Genomic DNA, 12860 nt, shown 5'->3' on the forward strand with positions numbered 1-12860 from the left:
GCACATAACTCAATAAATATGGCATTATCACACAAAACACAATTAAAGAAGTAATCAATCCTTAATCATTGCTAATTATGAAGACAGGGTGACTTGAAGGAGTGACACTTTATTTTTCCAAAGCTACATTTGTGACTTCAGTGACAGAGGAGTGACAAACGGTGGCTTATGATTTGAAACTTAATGTGAACTGGGTCCATTCTGGCCCAGAAAATTACTTGGGAGCAAATCACTTTGCTTGGGAGTTTGCCAAGCCCCCAGGACTCGAGCCTCTAAATAACTCTGGCATTCTCCATTTGCGGTTCCTCTTGAGCTGATGAATTTTTCCTCTTTACTAAAAATGGCCCTCAAATGAGAGAAAATGTGTGAAATTTAAAAGTCAACTTGAAAAGACAGTAAAAAAGGAAAACTTGCAACCCTCAGCAGAAATATGATTTGGAACAGACAGAAACCTGTACCGTTACCTAATGACTCTGGTGACATTGCAATGGCCTCAGGAGGTTATATTGCTCCTGTATACTGTGCCCTGGAGCACTAAAATGAGGCAAGAAACACATGTCCACTTATGTCAAATTAGCCTCCAGCTTAATACGAAAGCACTTCAAATCTAAGGTATGTAGGAAATATAACTAAAATAACACAATTCTCTATAATTACTACTGCTTGTAGCTAACATTTACTGAGCATTGCATGCAATTACACAATATTTGTATATATTTTTTGTATTTGTGTATGAATTTTCATAAGTAACTGAGCTATTATGCCTAATTCATACCAAGGTGTTTTTAGAAATTCTTTAAAAACTAGCTTAAAAAATTCTACACACAAATGATTCACTCTCTTTAAAAAGTATCAGGGCATGAGCTCATGTTGTGGTGCAGTGGGTTAACGCTGCTTCCTGGACTTGTACTTGAGTGCTGGTTCAAGCCCTGACTGTTCCACTGCTGATCCAGTTCCTGTTAATGTGCCTTGGATCATAGCAGAAGATGGTCTGTGGACTTCAGTCGCTGATCCCACACGGCAGGCCCGGATGATGCTCCTGGCTCCTGGTCTTTCTGTCTCTTTCTCAGCCTCTCAAATATTTTTCTTTAAATATTAAGGCATCATACACTTGCGAAACACAGAAAACTTCAATTGCCCCTCCTTTACCTGCTGTTAGCAATTTAGGGGGCCTTCGGAGAAATTTTTCTCACTTTTAATGCAAAAAATAGTTATCAGGTTGTGTATATTATCCTGTAATTTCGTTTTTCCTCCCAGTTGACACCCATCACGTGTGTACACATAGATGGCCTCTTTCTCATACTTGCAGTGCTCCCATTATTTAAGCTGAAGGATATTCAAATTACATGTACCTGTCCGTCCTAGGTGAGTATCTTTATAGGGCAGATTTATCAGAGCTGATCAAAGCACACACATATTTTATATTTTAGTAAGCAATGCCAAACTGCTTTCAACTCTCATTAAAAGGATGCTCCTATTTTATATTATCAAACTTCCTACTTTTTTGACAACAGAAATAAAAAATGGTAGCACATTTTTGCTTCATTTATTTGAGAGGAAGATAGAGTGAGAGGGGGAGATAGTGAAAGGGATGGAAAGAGAGGGACAGGGAGGGAGAGGAAGAGGGAGGGGCATGAGGGAGGGGAGTGGAGAGGAGGGCGGGAGAGGAGAGAGGAGTGGAGTCCTATCTGTTGTTGTACTCCCCAAACGGCTTGCAATAGCCAAGCTGGATCAGGCCAAAGCCTGGAGCTAGAAACTCGACCAGGTGTTCCACATGATGGCAGAAAACAAAGTAACTGAACCATCACACCTGCCACCTGGGGTGCATATTAGCAGGAAGTCAGAATGGAGAGTGGACCCAGGACCCAAACCTGGGCACTGCAACATGCCATGCAGATGTCCTAAGGGGCATCTTACCCACTACTGCAAATGTTGGCCCACATTGCTTGTTTGTTTGCTTTAATTTGCATGAAATGACATTAATGAGTCGAATCCCTTGATAGCACTTTGCAAATATATATGTTGATTTATTGCTAATAAAAAGAAAAACTTCAAGTCAACACATGGCATCCCTTTATTCATCCTGCATATTGGATAGGGAGGCAAATATCCATGATGGGCTCCAAGAGCTGAGCCCCAAACACAGGTGCATTGGGTTGCCAGGAGTCCTGCAGCTGGCAGGTCACTCTGACCCCCCAGAATATGTCAGTGACAGTCACCTATTGCCATGGCCTAGGTTCATCTCTGTGGGATGCCAAAGAGTTTGGAAGGCCACTTCGTGAGGAGTCAGCCTAAAAGATTTAGGAGCAGGTCAACAGCCCACAGAGGCACCACAGCTACAACGAAGGGGGAGAACTCTGCAAAGGAGGAACCATTTTCTGCAACATGTTTCCAAACACACCCCAGAATTCCATGCCTCCACACTGCTAATAAATCTGAAAGATTTACAAACATGAAAGTGGCACTGGCAGAGGTCTCAGCGCAGAGGGTCTGGGTCACTAGTTGCATGGGTGGAGGAGGTGATGAAGAATGGTTTCCAGGAAGTGCTTTATTCCAATAGAGGGCACCCTTTGGGTGAGACGCTGATGGACACTGGGAATAGTCCATATATTTTTCTGGATGCGCAGTTAAGAAATACCTTGCTTCCAGAAAACACTTGCCAAAAGCATATTGTTGTTTAGGTGGTAAAAGAAGCGTTGGAAATGTTTCCTCAGTTGTCCGAGCATAAACATTTCTGCAAAGACAGAGCACACGTGTCTATGCTGTACTGAGAAGCAAGCCTCCAGTCACCTGGTTCTGCACCTTTTAACTGTGCAGCCATGGCTAAGTTATTTGTCCGTCTTCCTGGGGTCCCCATTTGTCATATGGGAACAATAACAGTTATTGGGAAGTCAGGGAGAAACCGATACAGGTAAGCTTTAAGAACACTGCCAGAAACATATAAGCAATTAATATAATAAACATATGTTAACGTTATTGGCTATCATCATCATCATCTTTGAACATCTACTAGAGAACGAATAAATGGGATGTAGTTAATTTGCTGTTTTCCTATGCCAAACCAGTACTAATAACATTCTAATAAATAGAAGTAAACCCTCCAAGGAATTTGTTTGCATATTTTAAGATAACTTATAATTTGCAAGTATAAGCTAAAATAATTGCAGATTATTTTCTTTCAGTCAAAACTTCCAAAGACAAGGTAAACAATGTGGATTTAGGTTTTCTCTGCCAATTTGAATATGAAGACTTTCAGTACTAAAAGAGAGTTCTGTTAGGGAGTTTTTAGAAGTAGGAAGATAAATGCACTAGAATGGTTTTAGGGAGATTTTTACTTGTGAGGACAGAGTGACATCTCTAATTGTTTATTATCTAAAGGAAACTGTTAATGGTTACTATCTTAACACTTTGACTGGAAGTTAGGATAAGAAGCTGTTTTACATCCCATTACTGGGATCACCACACCGGACAAGAACAAACCACAGTTTTCGAGGCATTTCTTTAAAAATGAGCTCATGCGATGTTCTAAAGTAGACAGTGTTCATTTCCTTACTGGATTTTAAGTGCCCCTTTAGGGTGAACACAGCTGATTCAGCTTTTCACTCAAAAAGCAAAATCAATCAGTCTGTCTACATCACAACAAACTTTAAGAAAAGGTAAAAAAAAAAAAAAAAAAAAGGAAGCCATCTCTGAAAATACAGACTGTTAACTCTTTCATCCAGTGCAGATATTTCAACTTACTTTGGATTATTTTGTGTCTCATCTGAATCATAGCTCCAAGGGTTTCTCAATGATTATTTATTATTTTTCTAGTTATTTTCATATCCAAATTTAAGGGAATTCACAAATGCTATAGAAATGTTGGTTTACCCGTGAAAGTTAACCTTTTACCATAGTTCCTTCCTACTCTCCTTGGGACACGGGAAATGGCCTGGAGTGTGTCTTCCCGGGTTGGTTTTCTCTTCATAAGCACAGTTGTACACGCATCAATATCAGAGCTCACACTGACTTTATTCTTTCAAAATGATTTTATTTTGTACACTGCCCTGTAGCTTTTATGGTTTCCCTGTTTTCTCTTCTGCTAACATTTTCCCATGATAAGAGCAATGTGTCAACCTGAATCTTCATAATGCTTACATGATATTCCACCAGTCTAGCATATTTTAAGGAGACGACTGTTAGTAAACAGTGCTTCATTTACAAACACACACGAATGGAAGTATTTCAATACAGAGCACATTTGGAAAAACGTGCTATGAAGAAAACATATTAAGAAGTCTTCCAATACAGGTCAATTAGACGATCCCTAGTCAAATCAAGCAAAATAGTATAAAACACTGTTTCCATGTCAAAATTCTTAAAATTCAGGGGATACAGACATTAAAACAGATAAAACATTTTTACCCAGAGTTCTTCAAACTTGGTTCAGTCCTTGTCATCACTGTCTTTGCTGTCTACTTGCAAGTCAGAGTAGCTGAGTCATTAAACAAATTATCCAGAGCATGTCCAGATTGCTCGAGACTGGCTTCATTCTTGGCAATGAGTTATGCGATACCAAAGCATACGCTGTATTGCCTTTTGCAAAGTGATCACTGACTCATGGGTCAGAGATTCACAATAGCACTGAAATCAGTATTTCATTCAATGAGAGCCAATTTTACAGTTGGGAAGAGGCACAGATACTGGAGTCAGAAGGATTTGCTTGCCTGATACACATCTATGGCACTTTAGATCTCAGCTGAAACCTCACTGATTCTCTCCCCTCTATGCACCCGCACCAGCTCCCTCCTGTCATAACTGGTGGACGCTTCCGTGTGTCCTGGACACCCTTGAGGACAATGCCTGCAGCAAATCAGTAATCACCCCCCCTCTCCCGTCTCTGCCAAGAAAACAGTAAGACCTCCAATGGCAGGTACTGACTGGCCAGCCAGGTGTAACAGGGTAGCCTGCCCTGGCCCAGCAACAAATACAGGCCAGAAACATATGTGTGCACCGAATAAAGGAATGGCTTCTGAAACATTTTCAGGAATTATCAAACATATTTAATTTAATTGCGAGGTAGAGTAGTTAAACAGTGACAGAGAACGTTTTTTATCCAATGGTTCACTCCCCGTGTGCCACCAAGAGCCATGACAGGCCAAGTTAAAGCCAGCAGCCTAAAGAACATCTGGTGGTAGGAACCCAGTTCTTGGTGTGCACCAGGGGCTTGAACCAGAATGGATGCAGGGGTCCCACATGGTAGCTTACACACTAAGCCAAGTGCCTTCCACCCCCTTTTTAGAATTCTTAACAGAAGTTACACAAGTATTCAAAATTACTCTGTTAATCATTTGAACTTTATTAAAAATTCCCATTTCTCTGGGGCCTGCATTGTGGCATAGTGGATAAAGCCTTAGATGCTAGGATCTCATACGGGTGCTGGTTTGTGTTCTGGAGACTATACCTCCAACCCAACTCCCTGAAAAAAAAAAAAAAAAAGAAAGAAAGGCAGCAGAAGATGGCCCACTTGTTTGGGGCCCTGCCATTCACACAGGAAACCTGGCTCCTAGCTTCTGTCTCGGGCTGGTCCAGGGCCAGCTGCTGTAGCCGTCTGGGAAGTGAAACAGCAGATGCAAGGTTCTCTGTCTCTCCCTCTCTGGCCTTTATTTTGACTTTCAAAAATAAATAAATCTTTAAAAATATTTCTGATTTTGGGAGCTGATGTGGTGGTATAATGAACTAATCCTGTGCCTATACTGGTATCCCATGTGCTGCCCCACTCCCAATCCAGCTCCTCGCTTATGGCTTGGGAGAGCAGTTACAGGATGGCCCAGGTCCTTGGGCTCTTGCACCCATGTGTAAGGTAGGGACCAGCTCCCAGCTTTGGACTGACCCAGTTCTGGTTGCAGCAGCCATTTGAGGAATGAACCAATGGATGGAAGATCTCTCTCTCTCTCTGTCTCTCTGTCCCTCTCCTTACTCTCCTCTGCAATTCTGACCTTCAAGTAAAACAAACAAAATATTTTCCACAAGTTCCTGTTTCTCATATGGTTTATTTTCCTCTCAGTTTGGAAGTGGATACCGAGATTGGCTATCTATCCATTAAACTAAGTTTAATGAATTAAAATATTGTTACATTAATTTTCAATTTGAAATAAACACCAGTAAATGCTACATTTCAAATAAGTGGATAGCACCCATAATTACTGATTAAGTAAATGTTCTTATCATTTAGTGACTGAGAATGATACGCCAATTCATCCAAAATAAACACCTAATGATGGTCCGCATGAATGATCACTGAAGCTCAGATTGTTTCTTTGACTTTTTAGAGGGTACATTGAGTAGGTGACATGCTTTCAGAAAACACACTTTATTTCTTAAGGCAGGTCTGCGTTATCAGCACAACTGAGCAGGAAGTATAGAGTTTCAGTATTAGTATCACCGCCACGATGGACATTCTACATGGAGCAATACAGGTTACACTGACCTCGTTACCCCCAGCATCCACAGATGACAGACAACAGGCTGGATTCTTGGTGTTGCCCATTCGAAGTATTCTGACTGAGGCAGAAACCATACAGAATAGTTTCACTGCCCCAGAAGCTCTCTCCCCTTTGCTTCTAGCAACCATCACTCTTCTGCCAACTTTGTAGTTTTGCCTTTTGGCAGAGAGCTTTTTTCACTTGGTAATATGAGTTTAGAGTTTTTTAATGTCTTTTCATGACTTGATAGCTAATTAATTTGTATAGGACCTGGATGTAACATAGATGACATATTTTTACAACACAATCTTGCTTTTGGTTTCCACTTACATACAAACTACAAATTATAAAAATATTTTGCAATAAACTAAAAAATACAGTCAGCTTTAAGTAGAAAGCTGTCTGTGAAGAGTCGAGCCTGGATCTTTGTGTCTATGAAGAAGCATGGGAAGAAACATAGGAAGGTAACATGTAAGAGTGAATTCTTGCAGATGCTTTGCAATCTCCTTGGCCTTTACCTTCAGCTTTAGCCATTATCTTTATTCTAGATCTCTCTTCTGAGTGATCTAAGTCATTGCTGTTAATGACAGATAGAAGATTCTGAGTAATTTACACATAGTTGCCGGGTATATAAATAATAACCATCATCAATTAAAGCTGCCCTAGTCACTAAGAAAATAGAATTAACTTCTTTCCAGGCTTGGGAGGAGAAGCCTCACTGAACTGTCTCCAGAATTTGATTTTAAAATTTGTGGTTACAAGTTGCTATATTACTGAACTTGAATCCCCTTATGAAATCCCATACCCAGCAAACCAACCTACACTGACTATGCTATACTGCACTCAGTTCGATTTTTTTAATTTCTCATCCAGGCATCCTATCAACACTGACTCTACATCCCTCTGCTTGATGCCCAAGCATAAAATAGGAAAGTGCAGAGCCCTTTGGGGGTATCATATTCAGATATTTACTGAACTATATAACAAGTGGTAGATAAAAATATTCATTAGTGATACACATATGTTCCAAAAGGAACCAATGGCTATTTGCTTTGTAAAAATGATTGTTACTGACATCAGAGATATTTAAGCTCCTATAAACTACAGTGCACTCAGTCCAAGCCATTGTGGCTCTTCGGGGAGTAAATCAACAGGTGGAAGTTCCATCTCAATGTGTCTCTGCCTTTCAAATGAAAAATAAACAGCTCTTTTAAAAAACCAATAAGCCCAAACTGAAGAATGCTCAAAGAAATATAAAGTATTTCTTAAAATACAATAATCAGAATATTTAAGGTTACAGCTATTATGTTCTTAAAAACTGGCAATGGCATAATACACAGCAAAGAGTGAAATATATTTTAAATTAATTGAACTTGATGAGAAAATATGATATTTGAAGAGTCAGAAGATTTTAGTAGTTTTTCAAAATTTATTTATTTTTATTTGCAAGGCATTTTTACAGAGACAGATATGTATATATATATGTATATATATGGAGAGAGAGAGAGAGATCTTCTATCTGCTGGTTCACTCCCCTAAATGGTTGCAACAGCCAGAACTGAGCCAATCTGAAGCCATCAGGCGGGAGCTTCTTTTAAGGCTCCCCTGTGGGTACATCCCCTGCTGCTTTCCCAAGCCATCATCAGCGAGCTGGATCAGAAGAGCAGCAGCCAGGGAAAGGACAGGCACTCCCGTAGGATGCGCTACTGCACCTGCAATGAGCACTGTCCCCAGGTCGCAGTGTTTTTAATAGCACAGATACAGAGGCTGCTGGATATGACTTTTGACTTCTTCAAAGTACACAGTCATATATTATCCTTGGCTAGAATGAGGGGGATTCTTTTCTTCTTTTCTTTCAAACATCCTATATCAAGAAATAGCCCCATCTGGCCCAAAATCACATGCCCCTGGCTTCTCAGGTTCTTCTGCATGTGCTACTTTAATTTAAACTGAGGTAATTTTAAGTTTTTTTAAGTTTTTTTAAGACCTGTCAAGTACATGCACAGATTTCAAAGAAAAATCCTTTGTTGGACTTCCCATTTTTAGCTTAAAAAATATGAACACTCAGTGTGGGCACTCAATAACTGCGGTTGACTAATGATACCAGCTGTGCCGTTCCATGTGTTTAGTCCTTCATTCCAACATAATAAATGGCACCAGCTATTTCACGTAGCCAGTGACCTTGCTGCATTGTTTCTGTAGAATTACAGACTGTGGAATTCTAAATCTGAAAGGGACCTTCTCTTAGGAATCCCCACTCCTGTCCTTCGTTTTACAGAGGGGCAACCCGAAGAGCCTTTTCTTCATCTCTTGCGGCTGCTGCGTGTCCTGCTCCCTGGGGCGGGCAGCACTGCGCAGGCCGGTGACCTTGGGACACAGAGACTTGCAGCAGCACGTCAGAGCAGGAGTTGGTCACTGAAGCTTTCTAGGTCTCTTGCTCTTGATCCTGATCTGATATCAGCAAATGAGGTTCGGTCAGTGACACCAAAAGAATGTAGATCGAACTGCACTGGCATGTGTTCTAATCCACTTCTATGTACAACAAAGGATATCACAGGAAGTTTCAACAGGTGCAAGAAAAAAAGTATTACAGGAATACAAATCTTTAAAAGCAAATTTTTGTATCAATGTTGTTCAATGATTTTATAATTTACATCCCAAATTTTTAATATGCTTTGAATAAAATTGTAACAGAACCAAGAAATTCAGATGACAATATATATAGCATCTTCAAAAAAGTGCACAGAAAAGTACACATTGCATTTGAATCCCAATTTCCACCAACTGTTTTGAACTATCCTCCTGCTTTGGTGAACGAATACACCATTAATCAGATACTACATTAAGCCATTATATAATCCTTAATAAACCAAAGATGTTTAAAAACATGTACTTATTCATATATTTGAGAGACAGAGTTATAGGGAGACAGAGAGAGAGAGAATATCTTTTTTCTACTGGCTCACTTCCAGACAGCAACAAGCCAACAATGAGCAGGCAAGAAGTAGGCGCCAGGCCAAAGCTAGGAGCCAGAGCATCATGGGGGTCTCCCACATAGGGAGCAGGGGCTCAGGCACTTGGGACATCCTCCATTGCCTTTCCCAGGCCATTAGCATGGAGCAGAATCAAGAGCGGAGCAGCCAGGACACAAACTGGTGCCTATATAGTGGCTATAGTTACTATGTCACAGTGCAGATTTCCAATAAATCAATGATTTTCATGATGATAAAATGGAAGTTTTATTTTAATTTGCAATCTGAAAGACAACTGTCAAAACAAAGAAAACTTTAGAGAAATCACTACATTCAAGTTTTAAAATCCTGAACTTCAAATGAAAGCCCTGAAGCCAGGTTGCTCCTATGAAACATTTTACAGATATTACTTTTATTCATCTGCCTTCCCTCACTTTTTTTTTTAGATTCATTTTCTTTTTATCGGAAAGTCAGATATACAGATGGGAAGAGAGACAGGGAAGATCTTTTGACTGGTGATTCACTCCTCAAGCGGCCGCAAAGCCTGGAGCTGGGCCAATCTGAAGCCAGGAGCCAGGAGCCTCTTCCAGGTCTCCCAGGGTGGGTGCAGGGTCCCAAGGCTTTGGGACATCCTCTCCTGTTTTCCCAAGCCACAAACGGATGGGAAGTGGGGCCGCAGGGATTGGTACTGGCGCGCATATGGGATCCTGGCACATGCAAGGTGAGGACTTTAGTCACCAGGCTATAGTGACAGGCCCCTGCCTTCCTCTTTGTGAAACTTTCTCAGACTCCCATATGGCAAGTGATGACCTCGTTTCATTGCCCCACTTGGTCTCTGGTATGTAACCCACCCCAGCATATAACAGGAGCCGGCCAAGTCTGTGCCTGAACAATTCCCCTCTTAGACTCAGGGCTCTTTGAGAGTATCACCTTGTTTAGCACCACAGCCCCAGGGTCTACCTGAGGCACAGAAAGTATGCAGAGGATGTTAGCAAATTAGTAAACAAACAAACAAAAACCCTCTGCTTTTTGCCAAATCAGAAAGCACCTATATGGAGGATTCACCCAGGTGAAACAAAGACCTCCTTAACATTCACGCAGAACGCTGTTCCTCAGCGATCAAACAGGAGTGGATGGCAGCGACTTAGTTGGGGATCCGCAGGTGTAGAAGGCAGGTTTCCAGCAAAGCGGGCAAGCGGGCCTTTAAACACTGAGCAATTTACACACATTAACTCCAGGGAGCTTATTTGCACAGCAGTGCCTAGTGCTATAAAGGACACTGTTAGCACTCAGGACGGTAAGCCCCAGGAAAAGTACTCGCTCACCACCTCCACCTGCCAGACACTGTGTTTAAACATTTCCTTAGAGAAAGCTCAACGGGGAAAGTAACCGCTACCTGTATTCTGAAAATCAGTTAATTGCATGAGCGATTGGATATGTATAATTTTCATTAAGAACATACAGCAGAATGAACATGTCACGATATTAAAAACTACAGTATTATGATCCATCTAATATATATTACAAGAAAGAATGCATCTGTAAACATGTATGATACAACACATATTTTTTTCATAGCCTATGTTCACATTTTTTGATGGTGTAAATCAGACACTGCAAGAGACGGAGGCTAGATTAAAAAGGCCTATTGTAAATGCAGAGATGAGAAGGCTCCATCGGGGACACTCCACTTAGCTAACACTGGCCAAAACAACAGCAAACACAGAAGACAGAAAAATGCACAATGTAACATCACAGAGTTCAAGACGTTTACGTTCATCAGCCAAGCTTTACCCTACAACGTACTCATGAAAGGGAGCAGAACTAAATAAGGATATCACTGAACTTGTCCTAAAGAGAAAAATTGTTACATACCCTTGCATCATTGGTTGTTCTGGCTTCTACCAATTAAAAAAAAATCTTCAACAAACTTTAATATTTCTACTTACTACATGGAGGTTACACATTTTTAAGCAAAATGTGGATAAGCTATAAACATTCTGAGAATCAGATTTAAAGCCACTTTTTAAAAAAATAAACATAACGTGCTTGTACTTTGACACTTAAGTATATGCAGAAGACTTTGGGGGTCAGGCTTACAACATGGGCCTTGAGGAAGACGTCCAAAGTACTGTCTAAACCATGGCAACTATGTCATGTCTCACTAGAAGAGCAGTACATGTTTTGGATAGATTTTTTTGGTAAATACTTATTTATTTACTTGAAAGAGTTACAAACAGGGATGGAGAAAAGGATTAAGGGAGGGAGGGAGGGAGAAGAGTGAGAGACCCTCCATCTGCTAGTTCACTCCCCACACCGCCCCCACAGTCCGGGGTGAGCCACACTGCAGCCAGGGGCCAGGTGTTGGGAGCCCAAGCACCTGAGTCACCATTCACTACTTTTCCAGGCACGTTAGCAGGGAGGTAGATCAGAACTGGAGTAGCTGGGACTCAAACTGGCTCCCAAATGGGATGCTGGCATTGCAGGCTGTGACTTAATGTGCTGCTCTACAACATCAACTCCTGCGATATGAGAGTCTTCTCCCTGAGGCTCTAACAAGGTAGGAACTTGAGCTAATTACAGCGGTTAGGGGAAGGGCTTTGGGAAGCGATGAGACTGGATTAAGAGTAGTGACCTGGAAGGAGACCCTACATCCAGTTCCAATGGTTTGACAAGGTCACAGAGGCATACGTGCTCCCTCTTACCACAGAATGTTCTCCATGGCCTGGGGACCCTGCCAGTAACAACACTAACAATAGGAGCCAAACCATCTGGAACTGTAATCCTCCACAAATGTACCTCTTTGCTTAATGAGTAACCTTTGTCAAGTAGTTAGTTACAGTGATTAAAAAGAAAATTAATATAATTGTTTCTGAGATGCAATTGTTTTTGGCTCTTTTTTCTGCCTTCTTATATGGAAAACATATATACTTATTACAAAAAAAAACCTTAATGGTAAATATAAAATGTATTAGTGAAAATGTGGTATAAGAATTTCTATTGACTGAAAAGTATATCTTCTTCCTTTAGTCAGAAGTTTTGCAATGGTATTTTATGATGTAAATAATAATTTGACTAACAGAGAAAAAGACACAGAAACATTCAATGAATACTATCTAAAACGCCTTTTTAAGTCTTGAGCAAAATGTCTTTATGACTCAATTTCAAATAGCTGGTTCCATTATACTCATGCTTTTCAATACAAATGACTAAATCATTTTTAAAAATAATTAGACACTAGCTGCTTAATAACTAGCTACTGAAGGCGATTCCAACCACAGCTGACACACTGACAGTTACTGCGCATGCTACTGAAGGCTGTTTACCTGCAGATGGCTGGGAAGCACTCCTGAAGGCCTTTCTTTTTCACCAAAGACCCTTCAAGGCAGTACATAATGATGTCCATAACCTTTGACAAAAAAGA

General features: G+C 40.7%; 1 protein-coding gene across 2 annotated transcripts in view; it reads right to left on the reverse strand.

Annotated features, from left to right (window-relative positions):
• Positions 1 to 12860, reverse strand: part of WDR7 (WD repeat domain 7) — a 300266-nt gene that overhangs the window by 66371 nt on the left and 221035 nt on the right. For both annotated transcript variants that reach the window (XM_058677108.1, XM_058677109.1), the window contains one exon: positions 12763 to 12845. In XM_058677108.1, the coding sequence (XP_058533091.1) occupies positions 12763 to 12845 (83 nt within the window). The remainder of the gene's footprint in view (positions 1 to 12762; positions 12846 to 12860) is intronic.

This window comes from Ochotona princeps, chromosome 18 (genome assembly GCF_030435755.1).
Source record: "Ochotona princeps isolate mOchPri1 chromosome 18, mOchPri1.hap1, whole genome shotgun sequence".
NCBI lineage: Eukaryota > Metazoa > Chordata > Mammalia > Lagomorpha > Ochotonidae > Ochotona > Ochotona princeps.